At 50.5% G+C, this 24,225-nt stretch overlaps 1 protein-coding gene across 1 annotated transcript in view; it reads left to right on the plus strand.

The window, feature by feature from the left end:
- The window catches only part of CDH4 (cadherin 4), a 484,021-nt gene that overhangs the window by 356,470 nt on the left and 103,326 nt on the right, over positions 1–24,225 (plus strand). The window contains exon 4 of the mRNA XM_055433932.2: positions 16,885–17,058. Coding sequence (XP_055289907.2) covers positions 16,885–17,058 — 174 coding nt within the window. The remainder of the gene's footprint in view (positions 1–16,884; positions 17,059–24,225) is intronic.

Below are 24,225 nucleotides of genomic sequence, written 5' to 3' on the forward strand. Positions count from 1 at the left end.
GCTACAGTCCATGGGGTCTCAAAGAGTTGGACACAGCTGAATGACTGAGCACACATGCAGGAATAACCTAGAATGACACAAAAATGGCAAGACCAGGTGTTTCAGACATCAAGACTCCAAATAAACCACACCAGTTTCTCAACCTCACCACTGCTGGCATCTGGGGCCATATCATCTCTGATGTGGGGCAGCCCTGTGCACTGTGGGATGTTTGCCAGCATCCCTTGCCCCCCTCCAGATGCTAGCAGCACCCCACCACCCCTGTTTGCAACAAAGCTGTCTCATGTCATCACCAGATGTTCCCCAGGAGCCCCATCTGAGAGCCACTGAACTACAGTCATTAGATGGTGCTGTTTGAGATCAAACAAATGGAACAGAATAACCCAGAAAAAATATTTAACATTTTGGAAAGTCTTATCTTCATGGAAGGCTTCCCTGATAGCTCAGTTGGTAAAGAATCCGTCTTCAATGCAGGAGACCCCAGTTCAATTCCTGGGTCAGGAAGATCCACTGGAGAAGGGATAGGCTACCCACTCCAGCATTCTTGGGCTTCCCTTGTGGCTCAGCTGGTAAAGAATCCTCCTCCAGTGCAGGAGATCTGCATTTTATCCCTGGGTTGGGAAGATCCCCTGGAGAAGGGAAAGGCCACTCCAGTATTCTGGCCTGGAGAATTCCATGGACTATATAGTTCATGGAGTCGCAAAGAGTGGGATACAACTGAGTGACTCACTTTCACTTTCATCTTCATGGAGGTTTAACTTTTATACAACAAAATTCACCCACTTCACATAAATGATTTGATTTACCTTGTCAAATACACACGGTGTCAACACTGGATTTTTTATGAGTGGCGCTGGATGGCAGAGGCCAGTAAACTGCAGCTTGCAGGTCACATCTGACCTGCCACCTGTCTCCTGATACCTGCAAGGTAAGAATGGTTACTGCAATTTCAAATGGTTGTATAAGCACTTAAATTAATATCATCCACTTTGCTTCATGACCTGCAGTGTCTAAAATATTTAACTGTGTGACCCTTTAACAAAAAAATTGCCAAGCCTACTTAGAATAGTGGAGGAGGGCTGTCTTTTCCATAAGTGATGCTGGGCCAATGGGGTACCCTAAAGGGGAAAAGTCAAGTGACCCCTGTGTTGTGCTTAGTCACTCAGTCATGTCCAAGTCCTTGCAACCCCCTGGACTGCAGCCTGCAAGGCTCCTCTGTCCCTGGGGATTCTCTGGGCAAGAATACTGGAGTGGGTTGCCGTGCCCTCCTCCAGGGGATCTTCCCAACCCAGGTCTCCCTCATTACAGGCAGATTCTTTACCATCTGAGCCACCAGGGAAGTCCCAAGTGACCCCTACCCCATGCTACTCCCCAGACCAGTTCCAGGTGGATTGTAACTCTGAATGTGCAAGACAAAACAGACAAATAGAAGAGAACTGGGAGTGATGTGTGGGGAAAGCTTTCTTATATGTGATGAAGCCCAGAGACTACAGCAAAGATTGATGATTTGACTTCATGAAAAATGAGAATCAACTTATCACTACTTAAGACAGCGGAAAGACTGTAAAGCAATTATCCTTCCATTAGAAATAAATAATTTTTTAAAGTGAAAATATAAACCGGAAATGAGAGAGGATACTTGTGACAAATGATTGACACAGAGTCACGTCCTGAATATAGATGAGTGTGCAAGCTCGGTCGTGTCCGACTCTTTGTGACCCTGTGGACTGTAGCCCACCAGACTCCTCTGTTCATAGGCTTTCCCAGGCAAGAATACTGGAGTAGATTGCCATTTCCTATCCACCTGAATATAGAGAGAGCCTCAGATCACTATGTAAAAACAGAAAACCTGATAGGAGAAAAATTAAAATACAACGAGCTGGCCATGAAAGAGGAGAGCCTGGTGGCAGATCGATGTGAAGACATGTCAACCACAGCAGGGCAATGCAGATAAAAGCCAAAACCTACCAGAATGACTAGCTTTCGAAAGACTGGCAGTACCAGTTCTCACATTGGTGAGAACGTGGAGAAATGTCATTCCCATGTGCTTGGTGGGGATGCCTTATGGTACAGCCTCTCCAATAACAATCAGCATTTTCCATTTAAATTTGAATATTCATTCAGTTCAGTTCAGTCGCTCAGTCGTGTCTGACTCTTTGCGACCCCATGAATCACAGCACGCCAGGCCTCCCTGTCCATCACCAACTCCCGGAGTTCACTCAAACTCATGTCCATCGAGTCGGTGATGCCATCCAGCCATCTCACTCCCTCTCGTCCCCTTCTCCTCCGGCCCCCAATCCCTCCCAGAATCAGAGTCTTTTCCAGTGAGTCAACTCTTCTCATATACCTTTGCCTAATTGAGAGGAAAACTCTTCCTCTTCTCACACCTCTGACACCAAAGCTGTAGGTTTTCCACCCCAGCCAATCCTCTGACTTTCCATGGACACCACCTGGGTGTTCTCTAATTTAATTCAATTCTGACCCTTGCAGTCCGGAGTCAGCACAGACCGTGAGGCTCAGGGCTCAGTCCACAAGCCCACTTCCCATCACACGTGGGTCACAAGTGGTGAGTCTTCTCCTGGTTACTCGCTCCTGTCCAACTCAGTTCTCAGCACCCACACCTCTGGTCAATCATTTGCTACAAAGGTTCGCAGAATTGGGGGCAGTGCACACTTACTCTTCCTGGTTTATCATGAAGGAATGTCCAGGTCAAGCACTACATAGGGGGAGGTCCAGACAGGTCTCAAATGCAAGGGCTTCTATCCCCGTGGTGATGGATGCACCACCCTCCTGCCACATGGATGTGTTCACCAACCCAGAAGCTCTCCACACGCCAGAGTTCAGGGATTTTTATGGAGGCTTAATCCCGCAGGCATTATCCATGAACTCAACTTCTCAACTCAGCCCCTCTCCCCTCCCCAGAGGATGGAGTGGACAGGGGACAGAGAGCTCCAAGTTCTTAATCATGACTCAGACTTTCTGGTGACCAGCCCCCTCCAGGAGCCCACCCAGAGTCACTTCATTAGAACAAAAGATGCTCTATCACCCGGGAAATTCCTAGGGACTTAGGAGCTATGGGTAAGGTACCCCTGTCAATCCATCACTGCAGAGGTTGCAAGGGTCTCAAGAGCTCTGTGTCAGGAATGAAGAGCAGAGACCAAGTGTGTATTTTTCATCATGCCGCCGGTCATAGGTACAAGCCCAAAGGAAGTATGTGCCCATTCATACCAAGAGCTCTGCACCAGAATCTGATGAACCCGAAAAGAACCCAAAGGCTCATCAGCATTAGGTTGGTTAAGAACCTGGTGGTGGATTCATGCAGTGAAATTCTGTGTAGCAGCAAATATGAACAGGGTATGCAAATCCTACAGACATGCATCAAGGGATAGAGGGCCGGGAAATGCAGACTGTGGTCCAGACGTGGACAGCACGGAGTGTGTGTACAACCTCACAGAGGAAGCAGCAGGAGGCGGGCCTGGGGGGCTTTGAGGAATGAGAGGGGGGACCTGGGCCAGGTGTTCATTCTGTTATCATTCCTGTGTTTGTTTACTGAAGTTGCAAGCACTTTCCTTTATACTTCACAATTTCAAAGCATCTTTTCAGTGCATGCAGAGGGCCTTCTGACTGGGTTTGGAAGGTGGGGAGTTCAAGGGGAACACGCAAGTGGGAGTTCTGCTGGTAGAAGTTTCTAGAAACACAAAGTGAAAGTGTTAATCACTCAGTCATGTCCAACTCTTTGTGACCCCCATGGACTGTAGCCTGCCAGGCTCCACTGTCCATTGAATTCTCCAGGAAAGAATACTGGAGTGAGTTGGCCATGTCATTCTCCAGGGGTTCTTCCTCACTCAGGGATCAAACCCAAGTCTCCTGCATTGCAGGCAGATGCTCTGGTCTGATCCACCAGGGAAGTCAAAGGGCCTGCTTCAAAGGAGTCATTTGCACAGTTAAAAGTCCCAAGAAACTCTCATGAAAGGAGACGTGAAGCGAATCCCCGGAGGAGGGCGCAAAGGGACCCCCTAATTTCCCGGTTCCATAAATCCCTGCTCTCTCGCATCAGGTCCCATCAAGCACGGTCTCCCTCGTCCGTCATTTCAACTACTCTCAGGGAGCGGGCAAAAGCAGCTTTACGGTCAGGTGAACCATAAACTCCTGGCAACTTCTCCCTTTCCTCTCCCTTCTTAGCAACCATTTAAAGGCGGTCTTTTTGTGGGTAATACCAGCAGGGCTGGAATCTGGAAGAAGGTTTTTGTGTGCAGTCTTGCAGGAAAGCTGATAGCAATTCAATTAGAAAATGCAAATGAGGTCACATATTTCCCACGGGAGAGCTGCATCGCCCCCAAGGAATTGGAGCGACGTTCGGCCTGACAGTCGATACTGAGATCAAGCTCTCACACCCTCGTCATCTGGCTGGCTGTGCAGCACTTGAAAGTGTCAATGGGACCTGTGGGTATAGTTTGCAAAAAAGGAAACTGTTGTTTATGAAACTAATATTAGATTGTAGAGTGTGTCAGCGTCTATGAAAGATAAACTCAATCGCGCGTTATCCCGTGCCCAGGCCCAGATGCCAAAGCGCCATCTTTCCCTGGGATTTCCGCCTCCCCAAGTGTTGGGCTGAACTGTGTCCCCAGAGTTCCTGTGTGGAAGTCCTAGCCCACAGTTCCTCAGAATGGGACCAGGTTGTCAGATGTAATTAGTTCCGGTGAGGTCCTCGGGGCAGAGGGACCCTATTCCTACAGGACTGGTGAACTTATTAAAGAGGAAATTTGAACACAGACCCAGTCCTTGGTGCTTCCCCTATGGTGTAGCAGTAAAGAATCTGCCTGCCAATGCAGGAGATGCAAGTTCGATCCTTGGGTCAGGAAGATCCCCTGGAGGAAGAAATGGCAACCCACTCCGGTATTCTTGCCTGCAGAATCCCATGGACAGAGAAGCCTGGCAGGATACAGTCCGTGGGGTCGCAAAGAGTCAGACACGACTGAGTGACTAAGCACAGCGCAACAGCACAGTCCTGAGCAGAACCCGTGTGAAGATGAAGACAAGGATGGAGGTGACCTTCCTGCAAAACAAGGACACGGCCAACCACCAGGCTCCAGGAGAGGCACCTGGGGAGAGCCTCACGCAGTCCTGCGGAGGGACTGCCCTTCCCACACCTGGTCCTGGCCTCTGGTCTCCACATGCGTGTCTGCCGTGGAAGCCCCTGTCTGTGATGGGCCCAGGACAGTCAGTCACTGGGGATGTCGCCAGTGCCTTCCAGCTGAGGTGGAGACCCGACCCCAGGGGTGGAGATACACACCGTCCGTGCAGCCTCCTGAAGGTGGATGAGAGTTCGGAACCTCCAGTCCTCTTCCTGCCGCTGCTTGGCTCTCCAGTCCCGGCGAGGACATCTTGCCAAGACCACAGGTGTTAAAGCCCCATCCCCACTGTCTGCCTCTGTGACTAGAAGGAGCCCGTCTGTATCACAGACACCCAGATCTGTGACAGGACACAAAATGAAGAGGACCTGGCTGAGAAACAGTTCCTGAGGACGCCCCCACCCCCGGCCTGTGCCGGCAATGAGGCCCCTAAGGAAAGGCTGGCCCCCGAGCAGCCCTTCATGAGTGCCAGAGGACCAGCACCCGTGCCTTAACCCCTACGCTGCCCACTTGGGAGTTTAACCAAAGGGGGCCAGTGGAGCTTGCCACGCGCAGTGTCACCTTGGGAAAGCAAGTGAAGGTCATCAGGTGGAGCCCTGGAAGCAGAGTGTGCACACACCTTCAGAAAGTAGCAAGACGGTCCTTTTATGCTTTTCTGAAAGGTGGCCTCCACGTGGCAGAAACTGCGGCTCCCAGTATGGCCAATACGTGACAGTTCGGCCGACGAGCGAGCAGATTGCTGCCCATGCGCCTGTTCTCCTTTGGAGGATGGCAGCCGTGTTAATGAGTGATGGCGAGCTCGGTGCCTCAGGCACAGGCTTGCCTGCCTGGGGAACTCGAGAACCAAGTGTCCACGTCACAGACCCACACAGACTGCCAGGAAGCAAATCCATGGTGACCACAGCTGAGTGGCCCCGCCCGGCGATGGGTGATCAATGTTAGACCTCAGCGGGTGCACAGTGCTCCCCAGAAATCCGCAGCCTTTAACTCTGCAAGTGCGAAGGCAGGAGTGAGTTCTAACCCCTGGAAGCTGCACCTTCTGCAGTTTTGGAGGGCTCCCGGCTGCCCCAGGGTGAGCAGGAGTGACACGGTGGAAAAGGGCCAACTCGGACCATGTTTCAGGCTGCTAACGTCCTTGAACGAGTGTCAGGGTCTGCGTTTTGCAGAGGAGAGGTGCCCAGGGTCCAGGCCCAGGGAGAAAGGCATGACAATCATTGGTCACTTTCGCTGGCCTGTCTTGGGAGTGGGGAATGGCCCAGAGCTGGGCCGGTAGAAGGCAGAGGCTGCTGGTCTGTCCAGGGTGCCAGGAGTGCAACATCTGAGTCAAGACGGGAGATAGGAGAAGCAGGTAGAGATGCGAGCACCCTCGGGCAGAGCCCAGGTCAGGTGGCCCTTGGAGAGGCATTTGTGTCTATTCTAAGATGTGTCGGCGTTCCAGAGGGGCTGAGAGCAAGGGTGGGAGGGTGAGGCTTTTTCTGCAGCAACCCTGGACTGGCCAGCACCATGCCCAGCCTGCTTCCTGCTGTGTCTCTGCTGAGAGAGAGGCAAGGAGTGGGCGCTGGTCAGGGCTGGTTTACTAAGTGAGATGAAGGCCCCCAGGGACCCCGCTGCCTCTCCCGCCCCATGGGGACCATCATGTCTCACCACTGTGCTCCGGCCGGCCACTGTCCGTTCCCTGCTCCAGAAGGTCCCACCACCCAGTACCCACCACCTGAATCCTAGCACCTCCCCCTTCTCAGCTTCTCTTTTTCCCGAAAATACAAAAGCCTCAGAAGACAGAAGCCATCCCCACCCAGCCAAGTCCACCACTCTGCCTCCTTGTTCCCATGAGGGGACACCTGTCACTCCTGCAGGACACACCCCTGCATCCTTCATTGCCTCTCCTGCAGCTGCGCAGGAGCCAAGATGCAAGTACAAACAGGAAGAGACCCTCCCTCACCACCCACAAAATGCTCACCTTCATCCTGACCAAAGCCTTCCAGAATCATCCACGCTGACAAAGCTGACCGTTTTTCTCACTAATTGACACCAATGTGAGCGATCCCAACCAGTCCCACCGCTTGCTACTCCAGGAAAAAGTCATACATTTTGGCTTAACTTGCTAATTTATTTATCTTCTCTTACTGTAATTACTTCTTTCTGTAAACTAAAGAGTAATTTCATTTACGTTGTTGCTGGCAAAACATAATTGTCCTAATTCTGTAGAGCAGGTCTGCAAGCGGGGCGCTTGGAGAAGCCTGGAGTTTGGGTTGACACAGCAGGTGGGGGTTGCTCCTGGCATCACGTGGACCCAAGCACCTTACAAGTGCACAGGACGCCCCCCAGAGCACGCCCTGCTTCCACACGTTGGCAGTGCAGAGAGCCTGGTTTAGAGCCAGATGGGATCGGGGGAACTTCTCAGGCCCTGGGAGACACTGTCTTGTGTCTTCGTTTTGCGGGGGACACAAGGCTGCAGAGGGCAAGGGGTGTGCTTTGAGCGCCTGTTAAGAGAAATGAGGTTTTCATACTACTTGTGAACACCAAGCTTCCCTGAGGATGATGGTGATGGAACCAAGTTGCCTAAAGAACCAGGGCTCAGCGTTTCCCCAGGGATGCTCCCACCTCCACAGTCCCTGACCTGTCTGCTTAGGAAACAGTGGCAGTGGTATCAGAACTGCACAGCACAGGACATCCGCCCTCCGTGTCAAGGCTTCACCTTGTGAGTGAGGAGCAGGGAGGGGCCAAGGGACATGGCCCAAGCTCAGACCCTAGCTGCCGTCACAGCTATATGAACCTGGCCAGTCCCCGGACCTCTGCCCAGGTATGAGTGACGACCGTGTCAGCTCGTCCCTTCCTGGGTTGTTCCGGGTACAAGTGAATGAGGCTGGGGGTGGGGAGTCCATCCCACCCCCACTCCACCCCATCCCCCACTCCACCCCACCCCCTCATCCCCACACACCAGGCTGCGGGTACAGAAGTGTTAGCTTCAGACTTTCCTTCCAAATATGGATACACAAGGAAATAATCATGCTGCTCCATGCAGGAGACCTTTCTTTGCATGATTTTTATGGGAATTTTCAAAACAGTCTCCCCTTCTCAGAAGAGATGGGAAGTAAGAAATACCATAGTTGCTTTGGGGGGGCAAGGAGAGGGCATTGGTCTTCCCCATTGTGTTGTGGATGTAAAAAAAATTCCACTAAGTGCCTTTTCAGAACCAAACTCATGCAAATGTTTGTTTAGAATGGCTCCCATGCTCTATTTGTTAAAGAAGAGAGCTATCTTTCTGTTGTTTTATTTTGTGTTTGTTAAATACCATTTTATTCTGTCGGTCCTTAGCTGCCATGGAAACCAGCCAGAAGGCTGCAGACAGAACCCTAGTTAAATATTTTAAATATACATGCTTGAAGGCAAACAAAATGTACCATTTTTCAAATGTATATTGAAAGGGAAGTCGGAGGTAGAGGAATGAACTATCTTATAGATTTTGGTGCCTTTCTTTTTTTCTCACGAAATCTAATTATCCTCAGTGAAAATCAGTACTAGACCTGACATTTGGGGGAGCTGGGATAGGTAGGACGCTGTTTCCTTATCTAAAGCATGTTTAACCCAAAGCTGTAAGGAAGCAATGAAAACAGGAAGGCCGGTGAATCAGAGACCAAGGAGAGAGCCGTAAATAACACCGATACTTGAGGGTGAGTCTCAGGCACCTGTGTTCCATCACAGAGTGTGAGTGCACACGCACACACAGCATGTCATCCCCTCATGTCTCATTCTGAGCACAGACCCACAAATTCTGTAACCTGGCAGCACCAAGCCCTACATCGGTCATGTTTCTGCTAGGATGGGCCACCCCCTTCCCCAATACTGGGGCCACCGAGAGAGTCCGATGAGACTGCGCGCAATCTGGGTCACTCTGTACATAAGAAGGTGCGGGAGCAGGCAGGGCTGGATGCTGGTTAAAGGAAAGGGGTGGATACCCAGAGATGGTAGTACAGCGAGACTCGCGGGAACAGGTTGACCTCTGTGATGAAAGAGAAGCAGCCCCAGCCTAATCAGGGCTCCCAGGACCTTCCACCTGAGAACTTCCTCTCCCTGCATCTCCCAGGAAATTCAGTGCAGGTCCTGGTCCCAGACCTCTGACCCTCAGCTGTGCATCCACCACCCAGAGAGGTGCTGGCACATGGCTCCTGGGCACAAGGCCAGCCTAGAGGCCGGAGATCAGGGAAGACCAGCAAGCTAAAGAACAGGATTCCCTGTTGCCTGCATCATCCCTTCCGTATCTACTTATGCAAATTGCAGCCACAAGCTCCCGCCTCACAGAAGCCCTGTCTCTCAGCATTAAGGGTCCGGGGTTGCACTGCCCATCAAGGGCGGTGGAATGTGTGGGGCACCTTCCCCAGGAGGAGCTGCCCAGGGTGATGAGAGCCCACTATGGGGAAGGAGCCCACCCTGCGCCCTTGATTAAGAAGCGTCCTGGTGGACATCAGGGTTACCTCGCCTGGTGGACAGGTCCCACGGGGCGCTAGCTTGAACATTTTCTGATAAATTTAGCTTTTATTGCATCGGGTGGACTTGTGCTTATGCTTTTCTCTCGAAAGTGGGGGGAGGGCTTCGCTAATAGTGGTAAAGAATCCGCCTGCCAATGCAGAAGACACAGGTTCGATCTCTGGTCCATGAAGATCCCACATGCCACGGAGCAACCAAGCCCAGGTGCCATAACTACTGAGCCTGTGCTCTCGAGCCAGGGAGCCACAACTGCTGAGCCCATGTGCCCCAACTACTGAAGCTGGCACGCACCCTAGAGCCCGTGCTCCCCAAGAAGGGAAGTCACTGCAATTAGAAGCTTGTGCGCCGCAACTGGAGAGCCCCCCCACTTGCCACACCCTGAGAAAAGCCTGCATAGCAGCGAAAACCCAGCACAGCCAAAACTAAACAAATAATTTTTTAGTGGGGGATATTTAAGGCACTGAGGCAGAGCAGCCTGGGACCCAACAACTTCGTGCAGTGGCTGTGGGGGTGTCAGGCTTCATCTGTGACCCCGTCTTTGAAGGGCGGGGTGACTGGGTGCTCTTAAGAAACACACTGTGGTCTGGGAGTTTTTAAGCCACTTCCAGATCCGCGTCGTCCCCTGAGGACAGAGGCCTCTGGGGAGCCATCTTCTCTGGAGGACAGTGGAGCTCGCTGCACTTTGCTGAAGTGCCGGGCACCCACGTGTGATGACCTGGGCTTGTGTCCCCGGGCCCTGCTCCCCGTCCACCTGCTCCAGGCCACAGTCAAGGGCCCCGGGACCCAGACTGGCTTATGGTGGGACCCTCACCTGCACTCCTATCGCCAGGAGAGGTGAACATTCTCCACTTACCACTGCTAACCAGCTGACACCCTCCTCAAGCCAGAATGACCAAGAAGGAGTTTCTACGTTGGACACAGAGCCTGGGTTGTCTGTATTTCCTGCTCACTTCTGAGTGTTCTCTGAGTCACCTAGTTGCTTCCACTTGGCTCTTCATAATTCTGTGTCCCTACCAGTGAGTGGTTGGATAACAGGAAAATATAACCAATTTTAAGTTTTTGCATACAGATCAGAGGAGGAGCGTATAACTATCGTCCTCCTCTGACACTTTTCTCTCTCTCATTTTTTTTCCTTTTTGAAAAAAAAGGAAGAAAAAAAGAAGCGATAATTTAAAACCTGCCCCAGGATAGTTTTGCATTATTCATCTTTCACTTGTGAACGATGATGGGAGGGAAATGACCCAGCTTCTTCCTGATGTCAGCGAGTCCCTGAAGACCTCACCGGGGAGTCGCTCTCAATTACGCTCATAATCAGACTCAGAGGACAACCTCGTTGAAAGGAGAGCGGGACTGGGCGGGCACAGGGCTGCGGGAACTTAAGAAAATGAGACGGTATGCCCGGTGAGGAGCTGGGGAGAAAGCCGCCTCAGGGAGATGGACACAAGGGTCACGGCTGGGCTCCAGGTTTGGGCTCAGTGCAGGGAGAGGGTAGAAAGTGGTGACTTTGGCGGGGGACATCATGCAGCTTGTCTGTGGACTTGGGGCCGTGGCCTTCCCTTCCTGCATCCCTTTCTGTCCTGAGTTCATTGATGTGTGTTCCTGAGTGTGAGGGTGCACCCTTTATCCCTGGAGAGAGGATGCCACACCTGAGATTGGTCCCGAAACCCTGCCAAGAGAGAAGCACTGAGCCCAGAGACAAGGGGACCTGGAAGGATCTTAGACCCTATCCTGGGCACCCCAGACCCTCTAGAGCCACAGGCAGAGAGGGACACACACCCCTCCAGGAGGACCAGCCCAAGCAGCCACACAAGCACCGGATGTTTTCTTTACAGAGTGCGTGTCCGTTGAGGATGTGGCCCTGTAGTTCACCTGTATCACTCGGGAGTGAGACCACCTGACCTCCCGGATTGTGACCTGAAGCAGACACTCCCCACCTCTGGCCCACAGCCCAGCTGCCCCAGAGCTCGTCTGGCCCCTGAAAAGGGAAATAGAGGCCCAGGGGAAGTAAAAGACTCACTCAGGGCCCAGACTTGGTGCAAGAGCAGCTCCCAGCCCCACCCGCAGGGAAGCTCCTCTGGGCAGCTCACCATTTCAGAGCCTCCTCAGCAGAAGAATCCAGTGCTGAGCCCGATCAATTAAGGCTCAGTGGGAGAGGCCATCTCAAAGGAGAGATGCTTTGTAAATAAGAGCCGATTAAGGAGCAGGCAGACTCAGGGCTTCACAAACAAGCATCCAGTCTCTGCGTAGTCTATGCCTGGGAGCCATGGTCCCCACCCTCATCTGCCCTCTTGGGGAAAGGCCATACCTGCGGGCAGGACAGCCCTGGCCCCTCCAGGTGCCCCCATAGAAGCCCACCTGCCACCCCACCCTAGGATCAGGGACCCAAGGGGTCCCCAGAGCCAGCAGACTCCACCCAGACTCACAGGACAGAGGTGCAGAGGGTGATGTACAGAATTCAGGGGAACCACGTCAGGATTCGAATGCCACCCCCCACTGCACCCCATCCCCGCAGCCGCCAACTGTGCAAGCAGGTGGGCTAGATTGAGGGTCCGACCAGACCACCAGGCGATTTCCTCAGTGCTCGCCGTTCTGCAGACCTGCAGGTATGAGTGTGGCTGAATCCAAGGCCAGCCCAGCAGTCAGGAACCTCCCCCTACCAGTTACAAGGCCTCTGACTTGAGCTGAAGTGTCTGTAAGGAACCAGTGATGTGGGCTTGGTCACCGGGTCAGGGCCGGGCTGTTGGTTCTGAGAAAGTTGTGACACCTTATATACAGAGAGCGAGACATACAGAGCACACACATACGTGTCCGTGTCCATACATGCGTGTGCCTGTATCGGCCTGGACATGAACAAACACGTGTGTGGTGTTTAGTAACAGGAGCACAGAGGCCACATTCATGTCTCACCCGACATCCACCATCGTGGCTCAGAAGCGCTGGTGACCCTGGCGCGTGGGGAAATGCCGGCTGTCGTCTGCTCAGAGATGCTCTCCACAGCGGCCACAGCATTATTCCCATCTGTGTGATTGTGATCGGGGTTTGTGAGCCGTGATCTGAGGGGCCCGAGGTTCTTGCAGGTCCAGAAGCGAGCACTCGCCCATGGGCAATGGCTCGTCCATGTTGGCGTCGGCATCCCTCCCCCAGAGGAGCGGGTGTGTCTTCCCGTCCCGGCAAAGCTAGCGCAGGTCTGGCGTCGATCTTCTCCAGATTTTGTTATTACATTTGTCTCACAGCTTTAAAATAGTAGCAAATATGTGCAATTTATTTAAACAACACTAGGGAAATTAACGCCATGGAGGCGCAGCCTCAGCAAAGGAGGATGAGGCAGGTTTTTCAAAGGAGAACAGAACAGCTCGATGAAAACCTTTCAAACCCTGAATCTGAGATTCAGAGGCCCAGGTGAGCCTCAGCAGGTGCCCAGGTAGACCTGTGTTCTCTGCACCATGCACAGGGAGACGTGGCAGGAGCCCAGATCTCCAGTCCTCGCCTCCCAGAGGTTGTACCTGTGGCTGGGACCCCTGCCCCGGCCCACCAACCCCTACCGTCGTGCGAGGTGCATCTGGCTGATTCCAGCTGCTGCCCTCATACTGACAAGCTCAGAACAAACCCTGTCTCGCTCCCGTCTCCTGAGGCAATTGATGGGACAGGTGACCCTCATTTCCTGAGGGGCAAGGTCTTGCATCTCTGGAGGGTGACAGCCCCCTGGTCCCCTGGAGGGCTCTGTAAACACACACCTCAGGCATCACCCCAGAGGGCATGAGTCTGGGCTGGGATCTCACACTTTGCATTTCTAACCTGCAAGCTGACCTGCTGGGAACTCAGAGATAAACTAATGTCTTTGGACCTCTTAGATGGGAATGTCCCTGTCTAATCAACCCACTGCATGCAGACATAAGGACTCCTAGAGGGGATGTGACCTCACGAAGAGACCCCAGAAGTGAGGGTGGCATGCAGCCAGATGCTCCAACCTTGAGGCCTGACCCCCGGCACTCAGATCCCGCCTCTGCCTAATGAGCTAAGTGGTCTTCAGAAGAGACTTGGCCTCTCTGGGTCCTCTGGTAGAGAAGGGATGACCTTCCTGTGGCCTTGAAGGGAGGAAGGATGCAGGCAGAGACGGTGGAGAACGTTCAGTGCCCATGAAGTGCCTGGGGCACGTGGAGAGCTGTCTTCTGCATCCTGGCTGCCAGGGACTTCCCTAGTGGCTCAGACGATAAAGAACCTGCCTACAAAGCGGAAGACCTGGGTTTAATCCCTGGCTTGGGAAGATTCCCATGAGGAGGGCATAGCAACCCACTCCAGTATTCTTGCCTGGGAAATCCTATGGACAGAGAAGCCTGGTGGGCTACAGTCCACGGGGTCAAAAAGAGTCGGACATGACTGAACCCGTGTTCAGTAAACAGTTTCAGTGTTCACTGAAAGTGAACACTTTCACTTTCTGGCTGCCAGGGAAGGGGCAACGTGCAGCTTGGACCAACCTGAATGCTGTTCTGTGATGCTCATCAAGGAGCCTAGAGACAACCCCGCCCATCATCATGAGAGACGCAGGGTTGGTCACAAGGCTGGGAGGATGTCAGGTTTCCATAGAAATCAAGGCCTCTGGGGATGCACACACCTAGCACGGATCCTTCTGATGAAGGTGGGATGCAACCTAGGGAACCTTTTGGTTTTTAACTGCTGCAGACTCTTAAATGCAGGAATTCAACATGGAAGACAGCTGGGCCCCTAGTAGGGAAAATCCCAGAGGGGGTCTCGGTGGAATACGGTTAGCCTAGATAGGTTTTTCTGCTGATGCAGCATTAGGTTTTGCCTACAAAGTTCTGTACAGTCAAAGCTGTGGTTTTCCAGTAGTTGTGTACGGATATGAGAGCTGGACAATAAAAAAGGCTGAACACCGAAGAATTAATGCCTTCGAACTGTGGTGCTGGAGAAGACTCTTCAGAGTCCCTTGGACAGCAAGGAGATCAAATCAATCAATCCTGAAGGAAATCAACCCTGAATATTCATTGAAAGGACTGATGCTAAAGCTTAAGTATGTATCCTCTGGCCACACGATGCGAAGAGCCAACTCATTGGAAAAGATCCTGATGCTGGGAAAGATTGAGGGCCCGAGGAGAAGGGGACGACAGAGGATGGGGTAGTTGGATGGCATCACCAACTCAATGGACATGAGTTTAAGCAAACTCCAGGAGATAGTGAAGGACAAGGAAGGCTGGTGTGCTGCAGTTCACGGGGTTGCAAAGAGTTGGACACGACTGAGCGACTAAACAACAACAAAAAAATCAACATTAGGTTTGGGTATTCAGGAAGGATACAAATTGTGTTGTTGTTGTTTTTTTAATCAGTTAGTTTTGTCTGGCTGTGTCTAACATTTCTATGCAACTTTTTTGCAAAAGGGAGTGAGGGAGGCTCTCTGTCCACAGTGGATAATACCAAGAGCAGCGGGTTCTCACTGGGTCCAGGGCTCAGTTGAGGGTGGAGACGACGCCGTGACTGGAGAAGGGCCATGTAGGGCCAGGTGCCTCCAGCCAGGCTTGGGCTATCCTGGTCTAAGGTCTGTCTCCATACCATGAGTTCCTGTGTACTCCTGGCTCTGAGACTTGGAGTAAAATGAACATCAACTGTGGAAACAGTGCAGAGGCAGTCACACGGGGTGCCTTGAAAGTAAACCTGGAGGCCACACAGGTGTAGGTGTCACATGTAACAGGAGTTCTTATTTATAGAATGTCATGTACATTATAACATCCCGAAATACAGAAAAGTAAAAGAAATAAAGTAAAATAAAATTCACTGGTGACTAGAGAAGACCAGAGTTCACATTTCTGTGTGTTTCCTTCCAGCCTTTTCCTACCCTTTAAAAAATCATGGGACTCATATCGCCTGTAACTTTGGCACCATTTCTTCATTTACTATTATCGTATGGAATTTCTTCATGTATTCAAAGGGTAACTTCTAATGACATGTAATATCCCAAAATATGAATGCAGTGCAATGCATGTAACTATTTTACTACTATCAGAATTCCAGAATTTTTTCCTGGTATTTTTACTATTTTATATATACACACTATTATCATAAAGACAACTACAGTGAACATCTTTATTTGTAGGGTCTTGTCCACACAGTTTCACTGGGACAGGTTTCGGCTCTGGAGTTATGGGGTCAAGAGCGAGGACCTTTTCTGAGGCCCTTTAAAGTCACTGGCTAAATGCCGGTCCCAGCAGTGACGAGGTCCATGGCTTCAGAGCAGCCGACATCCAGACCCACTGGTTCCCATCAGGCATGGGCTCTTATCGTCTAATTTCCACAGCAACCCTCTGAATTCAATACTGTTATACCATCCCTACTTTATAAAAGAAGCAGCTGAAGCTTAGAGTGATTGAGGGCCTTGCCCCGTGTCCACAGATCTTTGGACGAGGGTGTGCGTGACGCCAAATTCCACACCCTCAACCATCACCCGCTGCTGACTCACAGCACACACCTCAGCACAGAGGATTCACTTTGTTTACTCCTGTCACTTTGATGGGTGAGGAAGGTACACTGGTTTAGTTTGGTTAGATAACTGGAAGATGTGAATATTTTTCATGAGTTTATCAATCCTTTGTATTTATTTTGCTGTAATTATCTACTTGTGGTCTTTTTCCTGTTATAATAAAGTCCCATTTTTTACTGATTTATAAGAACTCTTTATATAGTGAGGTTATTAACTCTGGTCATATTTGTTGTAAATTCATCCATAAATAAGGGTTTTAAATTAAAATGTATGAGTACTTTCCTTTGTCATTTTTTTCCCATTGTTTTCTTCTTTAAAAGCCCTGATCTACTTGTTAAATAGTCAGCTGTATTTTCTTTACCTGCACTCAATCTGTAGTCCATTTCTTTGTACAGATGAGAGGCTTGCTAGAACTTTTCCCCGTAGCACATACCTACACACACACACTTTTCCCAACACCATCCAGTCTTTTCCTGGATCTAGATTCCGGGGGTTTCCCTGGTGGCTCAGATGGTAAAGAATCTGCCTGCAATACAGGAGACCAGAGTTCAATCCCAGGGTCAGAAAGATCCCCTGGAGAAGGAAATGGCAACCCACCCCAGTATTCTTGCCTGGAGACTCCTATGGACAGAGGAGCCTAGCAGCCTATAGTCCATGGGTTTGCAAAGAGTCTAGCACAACTTAGTGATTAACACACACACACATAGATTCTAAGTGATGCCTTTTCCTCTGCAAAACCTAACCAGGCTCCTCTGCCTCTTTTCTCCCTTTCTGCAGAAAGGAAAGAAGAACACAGTCCTGGACCCCGTCCAGCCTCCAAAAGACACAGTGCTGCCATGGCCACAGCGCCAGAGCGCCAACGGGCTGAGAAGGCAGAAACGGGACTGGGTCATCCCACCCATCAACGTGCCAGAGAACTCGCGCGGGCCCTTCCCGCAGCAGCTGGTGAGGGTGAGTGGAGAGCCTCCTGCCGAGGGGGCTGCTCTCAGCTTTAGTCTAGGCTTCTCCCAGGATGGCGAGAATCGAGCCTGATGGGCATGTTCCTGGAGCCTGGGATGGCTCTGCACTGGGTGTCTGAGAAGATCAAGATTTCACCTTTTCAGTAACAAGATCTGTATTGCACAGAACAGAAAAAAGCCGAAGGGCAGTCGCATCCTCCAGGGTGGACAGGCCTGCTCACTTTGGGTCCTCTCTCTCTGGTCACTGTCAAGTGACTCTGGTGCTTGGGAGGAGATGGGACAGGAACATGGGTCGTGGCCCTTGACCTCTAACATCTTCCTTTGATCTGTTTGTTCACACTTCTTCCCCATTATGACTAAAATGCCAAATGGAGAATGATGGCTCGTCTGTGCTGACAGTGACCTTGGTGAAGTCAGAGGGCCTGAGAATGAGTCTGGGGTGCCAGGGGGCAGTTCTGTGTCCCTTCCCTTGGTGTCATCTGCTCCTGAGAGCCACCATGAGGTTGCTTTTGCTGAAGCAGGGAAAGACTCATTTCACAAATTCATGTTTCAATAATCAAGGCCATCAACTGGCATTTTCTTCTTCCCTTTGAATGAAAATTGCAACCCAATATGAGCAATAATCTGATGAAACGGTAGTGAGAATTTCAGTAGATAATGCCATCCATGGGGAGTGCCTTGCCCCACTGTTTTTAAGGCATCAGCTTCATTCCTTGGCCTGATTTGTCTGCTTTGTTTCCTATTCTGTTTGATGCAGAAAGGGAGGGTGGTGTTTAATATGCAGAGATGAAGCCGCAAACTTTGCAGGGACCCCAGGTCAGATGCCCCACCACACACACATCACAGCGGCAGTGACATGTCATGAACATCATCCTGCCTTCTCCACACGTGATGCTGTGACTTAAGAAATATATAGTTTGGTGTTCATCCCTGCTGTTCACCAGAACCCCCAAAGCCTGTGCAGTTTCCTAAAAGATAAGCATCAAAAACACGTCTGCAGACATTCATAGCAAACCCTGTCTAGCACAGCTGAGTTTCTGCACAAAGGGACTTTTGGAAAGGAGGGTCCGGACCCTTGTCACCAGGGGGACCAACCCTGAGACCGGAGGGCTTGTACCTGTACTTCTGCCACCCCTACCTCCAGGATGGAAAGGGGGCTGGAGGTTGAACCAATGGCCATGATTTAATCAATCATGCTGACGTGATGAAGCCTCCATAAAAACCAAAAAGGACGGGGTTCAGAGAGCCTCGGGGGGTGAGCACTTGGAGATCTGGGGTGCCCCTTTCCCACCTCACCCCACACCCCTCTTCCATCTGATTGTTCCCAAGTCACAGCCTTTACAATAAACTGACAAGCTAGTAAGTGCACATTTCTGAATTCTGTAAGCTGTTCTCACATGTTAATCCAACCCGAACTCAAAGAGGAATTGTTGGAATCTCAGATTTACAGCCAGCCAGTCAGAAGTACTGCTGGAATACTATGCTGCCCTGGTTTCCAGTCTCCTAGGTTAATGATATTATCACCTGACACATGGAAATTCCCTCCTCTGTCTCACAGGCTGCACATAGGCCTGTGAAAGGGGAGGAGACTTCCATGGGTAGAGTCTTGTCCAGCGAGGGTCCCCAGACATTGGTCCTGCCATGTCTGTCCTCTGCTGGATGATGGAGGAAAAGACACGGGTGTGCTTTCCTCCTGACCCCCTCCAGAGTCCCAGGGACAGAGAAGTTGTGGCTGGTGACGGCAGGGGGAGGGCTGGCTTCCCCCCACTGGCAGGGGCTCTCCATCCCACCGGCCCACGGGCATGTTGATGAGGACACATCTTCTCACAAGCCACAGTGATGTCTACATGCTCCAATGGGGGAAAACACGCCCCCTCCCAAGTTAACACAAAGCTTGCATGTCAGGCAGGCAAGCAGCAGTGGGCAGAGGCTCTCAGGTCCTTGTAGACGCAAGCTCCTGATGACTGGCCTTGCTGTTGACCAGGCGAGGTATCCGGCAGAGCTGCACATTCCACGTGCCGGAAGCCAGAAGTTACAGTTCAGTCACTGGGAGGCGAGCTCTCTGCTTTCTAGTCTGAAGCGTTGCTGTGGTTTGGAGAGAGTGTGTCCTCTGCTCCTCAGACGCCCAGTGTGTCTGCAGCCCTTGGAGGGAGGCTACCTCCAATTCGATGTCTGCTCTGACACAGACTGCAGGAAGAGAGGGTGCCTTAGGGTGGGCTGATGCCATGACAAGCTTTCCCACAATTTCAGAAACGTAACTCAATCCATGCTTATTTCTTGCTCCTGGAACGGTCACTGGCAGGTGGTCACTCAGGGCTCCAGAGCAAGGGGCACAGGGTGGCTGGGCCTGGATGTGGCAAACACCATTTGGGCCAGAATCCCATTGGCCAAATTGCAGGGGAACTGGGGTATACAGCCCAGCTCTGCCCCAGGAGGAGGGCTATGTGTGGGGAAGCACTGGGTGCTGACCCAGCAGGTTTCCCCAAGATGAGAATGGTGCATGTCCTTTCCTCTCTAAGGGTCCCTCTGCTCCGAGGAGAAGGTGGCAGAGGTGAGCGATCGGACCTGACTTACTATCCTTCTCTGAGCTGGTCTGTCTTTACCCTGCTGTCCTGCTGTACGTCTTCCATACTTAGTATGCTCCGACATGCTCATTATTTATTCACCTAAGGACCGGCCTCCTGAAGGCCAGGCCTGCCGGCATCTCTAGTGCTGTGAACAGTAGGCACTGCCTTGAATGAATGCCTGAGTGAGCAACTGAAGCCACCCCAGTGGTGAACACTGTCCTGGGCGCCCATGGTGGCCGAGACACAGGGCTTCTAGGGGATCTTGGCACGGTTGTCCCGGCTCCTCCAGGGTCAGACTGCTTCCACCGGAGTCAGGCATCCAAGTTTGAGCTGATCCTTTTGGGGAGATGACTCTTCAGCAAATGGAAAATAGAGTCTCCATTATGGTTTCTGTACAGTATTTGTGTTTTCCCAATGGATTCCAAAAGGCTTCCCTGGTGGCTCAGATGGTAAAGAATCCACCTGCAATGCAGGAGACCCAGGTTCAATCCCTGGATCGGGAAGATCCCCTCGAGAAGGAAATGGCAATCTACTCCAGTATTCTTGCCTAGGAGACCTCACGGACAGAGGAGTCTGGCAGGCTACAGTCCATGCGGTCTCAAAGAGTCAGACACAACTGAGTGACTGACACACACGCAATGGATTCCAAGTCATTACGCAAGAACTCAGCCCAGAAACTCATGCATCCAAATGCACACACACACAGGTATGCACACACCCGTGCCCACCTCACACGCAGACGCACACTCATGTGCTCACTGTCTGCCTCTTCCTGCCCTCTCTCCCTCTCTCCTCCCCCCTTTCCTCCTTAAACTCTTAAGTAGCACAGACAAGGGTTTGGGGTGCTTTTCTGACCCATTTCTGTCTACAGGAAGTTGATGAGTTTCCTGTCAGTGTTTTTTTTGGGGGGGAGGGGTGCTCCTGAAAGAAGCCCTGAATCACAGTGAGCATGAATACAGCTTGATGGGAGCGGGAAGCCGGGTGTGGAGCATGGAGGTGCAGCTGGGATCAGCTGCAATTCTGTGCTCATTAAGGCATTTCATTCTGATAAAATATGTTAAATGAAAAAGTGGGAGGGAGAGGAGCAGGCAGAATGTTCTTCCCAAAAAACCTCCGTTAATTACAGGCTTTTTCCTTGGAAAGGATATCATGTTTCTTCACAAGCCTTCGTTCTGCCGTGCGGGGAGAAGAGACAATAGGTAGGCAGAGGGGAGTCCTGGGCCAGGAGAGGGTCACTGTGGCTGGCGGGGCTGCCGGAAGCTGTGATGGCTGTGGCAAGGTGTGGAACAACTCAGGGACTGTGCCCACCCAAATTAAATCACGAGCTAAATTAAGTGGTGAGTGAGGAAATGCAGCCACTTCATGGAGATCCCACTCGGAAGATCCAGGCTGTGCTTCCTCTCAGAAGGAAGGAGGAAGCCGTTCACAGCCATTAAGCCAATCCCCTAGGAAGCTGCACAGAGGCTGTTCAATTCAGGATCATGGGAAATGGCAGGAGGGGGCCCCCTGGCAAAGGGTAACAGGCGACCTCCTGTTCCTGAATTCCAGCTCTGTCTGGGCTCTGGATGGAACGGTTTGGGGCCACCTATGGGTGCCAGGCACTGTGCAGGCTGGAGAGTCAGAAGGGAGAAAATACACAGACCTTTTTTGGCCTCAAGAAGCAGCAGACGTCCATTTCTCACTTGTCATCCAGAGTTTGGTCCCTTTACTACCTTGGTTAGGACTCCTTCACATGTAGATTAGAGGAATGTTTTGAAAAGACACTCGCTTTTCTAGCGTGTGTGTTAGGTTTGACTTCTGGCAAGATTCAGAATGAGGGTAAAATCAAACTTTCAGAAAGAGGACACATTTCTTAGCTGAGTCTAATAAAAATTCAGAACTGGTTAACTTGAGAGGTTGTCCAGGGCAACCGTAGGAGTCAGCTCAAGATGACGAGGAGGCAGGCAATGCTCTTGGGAGACAAGTCCTTTAATTTTGGAAGTTGGCATTTTAATAGACAACGAGTCATCCAAACCCATCCTCGGAGCCCTTGCCTGAGAGCTGGCCTGGAGAGGGAGTTCTGAATAGAAGGCTCCAGAAGGAAGTCCTTACATAATTGCTCTATGTGGAAGACGGCCACGTGGAGAAGATGAGCCGGAGACTCACCTAGAGTAGGGAGAGCAGGAACTGGGCTGCAGGTGGCTTGGGAAGGGTCATAAAAACAAGCCCCTCGACATCTGATAACGCAAATGAGCTTCAATCAACCGAAGTCAAAGGTTTTCTTCACATGTTCTTGACAGTTTAGTTCCCATTTTGTGCATGTGGACCACACAGCCTCAGGTCCACCCACAAATGTTTACAAACCTTTGTATAAACAGAGGATGACCTGGGGTTGGGGAACAAGGGCTCAGGAGCCAGTTGTGGAATGAAAAGTGCCCTGGGCTAGGGTCTGCATCATGAGATGTGTGACAGGGAAATAGAAGATAACCCCAGATCTGCCCAGGGCAGACTCTCCATAAATGTCCATCAGATGTATGAATACATGTGTTATCCTACACATGTATGAATTCTGTGTTAGCCTACAAAACATTTGCTGGGTGGCCCAGCAATGTAATCGTCACTGAGCCTACCTCAGAACCTGGTACTCTGAAGGCATCCATCCATCCGTGAATGATGGATGCGGTCACTATGCACCTTCTCGTGGAAGCCAGCTTCTCTCTCAAAGCACAGTGTGCATGTCTTGTCCCCCTCCCATCATTTCCCTGTCATCACCAGGAGAAAACCTAACCCCCAAGCATGTCCTATGGGACCCCATGACCTGACTCTGCCCTTCATGCACCAAACTCCACCATGCTGGGCCATGTGCAGCTTCCAGTTCTGATCACATCCTTGGTTGCCTGGAGTCCTGTGTTTTCCCTGTGTTTTAGCCACCCCAACCTGTCTACTTCCTCTGTTCTCTGAGAATGCTCCACGTCTCAGGACTAACAGGCCCTCCCCCATTGTCTGCCATTGTGGCAGAGTTTTGGCACTGTTTTTTTTTTTCAGTGATTGTCAATCTGTCTCCCCAGTAAACACAGAGGTCCTTGAGAGATAGTTCACCTGTCAAAAACAACAATGGGGACAGAACGGATGTCATTAAGTACTTACTAAGTGAATGAATGATTCAACTATTGTGCCAATATCTAATAGTCTGCTTTTCATGATCATTATAGAGATTGTTGGGTTAAATAAACAATACTTAAAAATAATGAAACTGAAAGTTCTGTTTCTGGCAGTGCAGGAGTAGTGTATATTAGACTAATACTCCTCAAATAACAGTTGTAAACTTTGAGGAAGATTTTTTGCTAAAAAACTATTTGAAGTTGCTTAAGAATGATCAATAGTAGGCAGAAACTGTTGGGGACTCCACCCTTGAAAAGAAAACAGAACTGAGTGTAACCTGTGTTTGTGTGTCTTTAAGAGCACCCCCAATCTGAACTTGCATCAAAATGTAGCTAGATCTCACCCAGAAAACCAGTCTTACTGGCCAGAGGAGTTGGAAGATGGGACTTAGAACTGACAAAGCAGCTGAAATGTGAAGGGATAAATCCTGTAAAATATGTAACCACATGTGGAGACTCCCAGAAATACTCATAAGTTCTGTCCAGTTCCTCAGCTGCCCCTTGAAATTTGCATGCCCACAGAAGATTCCAGAGAATCCAGAGAAAAGCAACAGCTAGATGATTGAAAGAATCAAGAAGAGATGTACCAGGCAAGGTAAACAGATTTAAATTTCAGTCCAGCCAAATTAACACCCTTTAGAAAAAGACAGCAGAGCCAGTGTATCATCTACAATGATTACAATGACCAGAATACCAACAAAAATTACTAGACATGCCAATAAATGAAAACGTGACCAATAATTTGGCAAAAACTGCTCATAGAATCTAACCCAGATATTGGAACTAGCAACGGGGCCTTTAAAATATCTCTCACAAATATACTTCAAGGACTTAAAGGAAAATATGGTCAGAATGAATGAATACATTTAGAATCACAACAGAAAAATGGAAACTCCAAAACTACAACCAAATGGAAATGGTAAAACTGGAGAGCGTGATATCTCTAATGAAACACTTACTGGATGGGCTTACAAAATAGATTGTAGAGGGCAGAAGAAAGGTCAGTGCATCAATCAGTAAAAATTATTCAATCTAAAGAATGGCAGGAGAGAGAGGATTGAAATGCACAGAGTTTCGATAGGACAAGATCAAGTGGCCTAATGTGTGTAACTGGAATCCCAAAGTAAGAGGAGAGAGGTAATAAGATAAGAAAAATGCCTGAAATTTCCCCAGATTTGGTGGAGAGACAAACTTCCAGATCTGATAAATTCAGCGAATCTTGAGTAGGATAAAAACAAACAAAGGCATACCTTAATTATTGTCAAACTGCTGGAATTCTAAAACTAGAGAGAAAAATGTTGGAAGAGGGGAAAAATGAAACGCAACAAGGGCCACAATGAGAGCAGGGCTGGATTCTCTTCAGGAGTGACGGAGGTCTCTGGCCAATGACGTTTTCAAATTGCTAAATGAAAGCGAACCGTCAGCCAAGAATCCGATATCCAGAAAAAATAT

Source organism: Moschus berezovskii, chromosome 15 (assembly GCF_049115385.1).
Source record: "Moschus berezovskii isolate FMDL1 chromosome 15, NW_MosBer_1.0, whole genome shotgun sequence".
Classification (NCBI taxonomy): Eukaryota; Metazoa; Chordata; class Mammalia; order Artiodactyla; family Moschidae; genus Moschus; species Moschus berezovskii.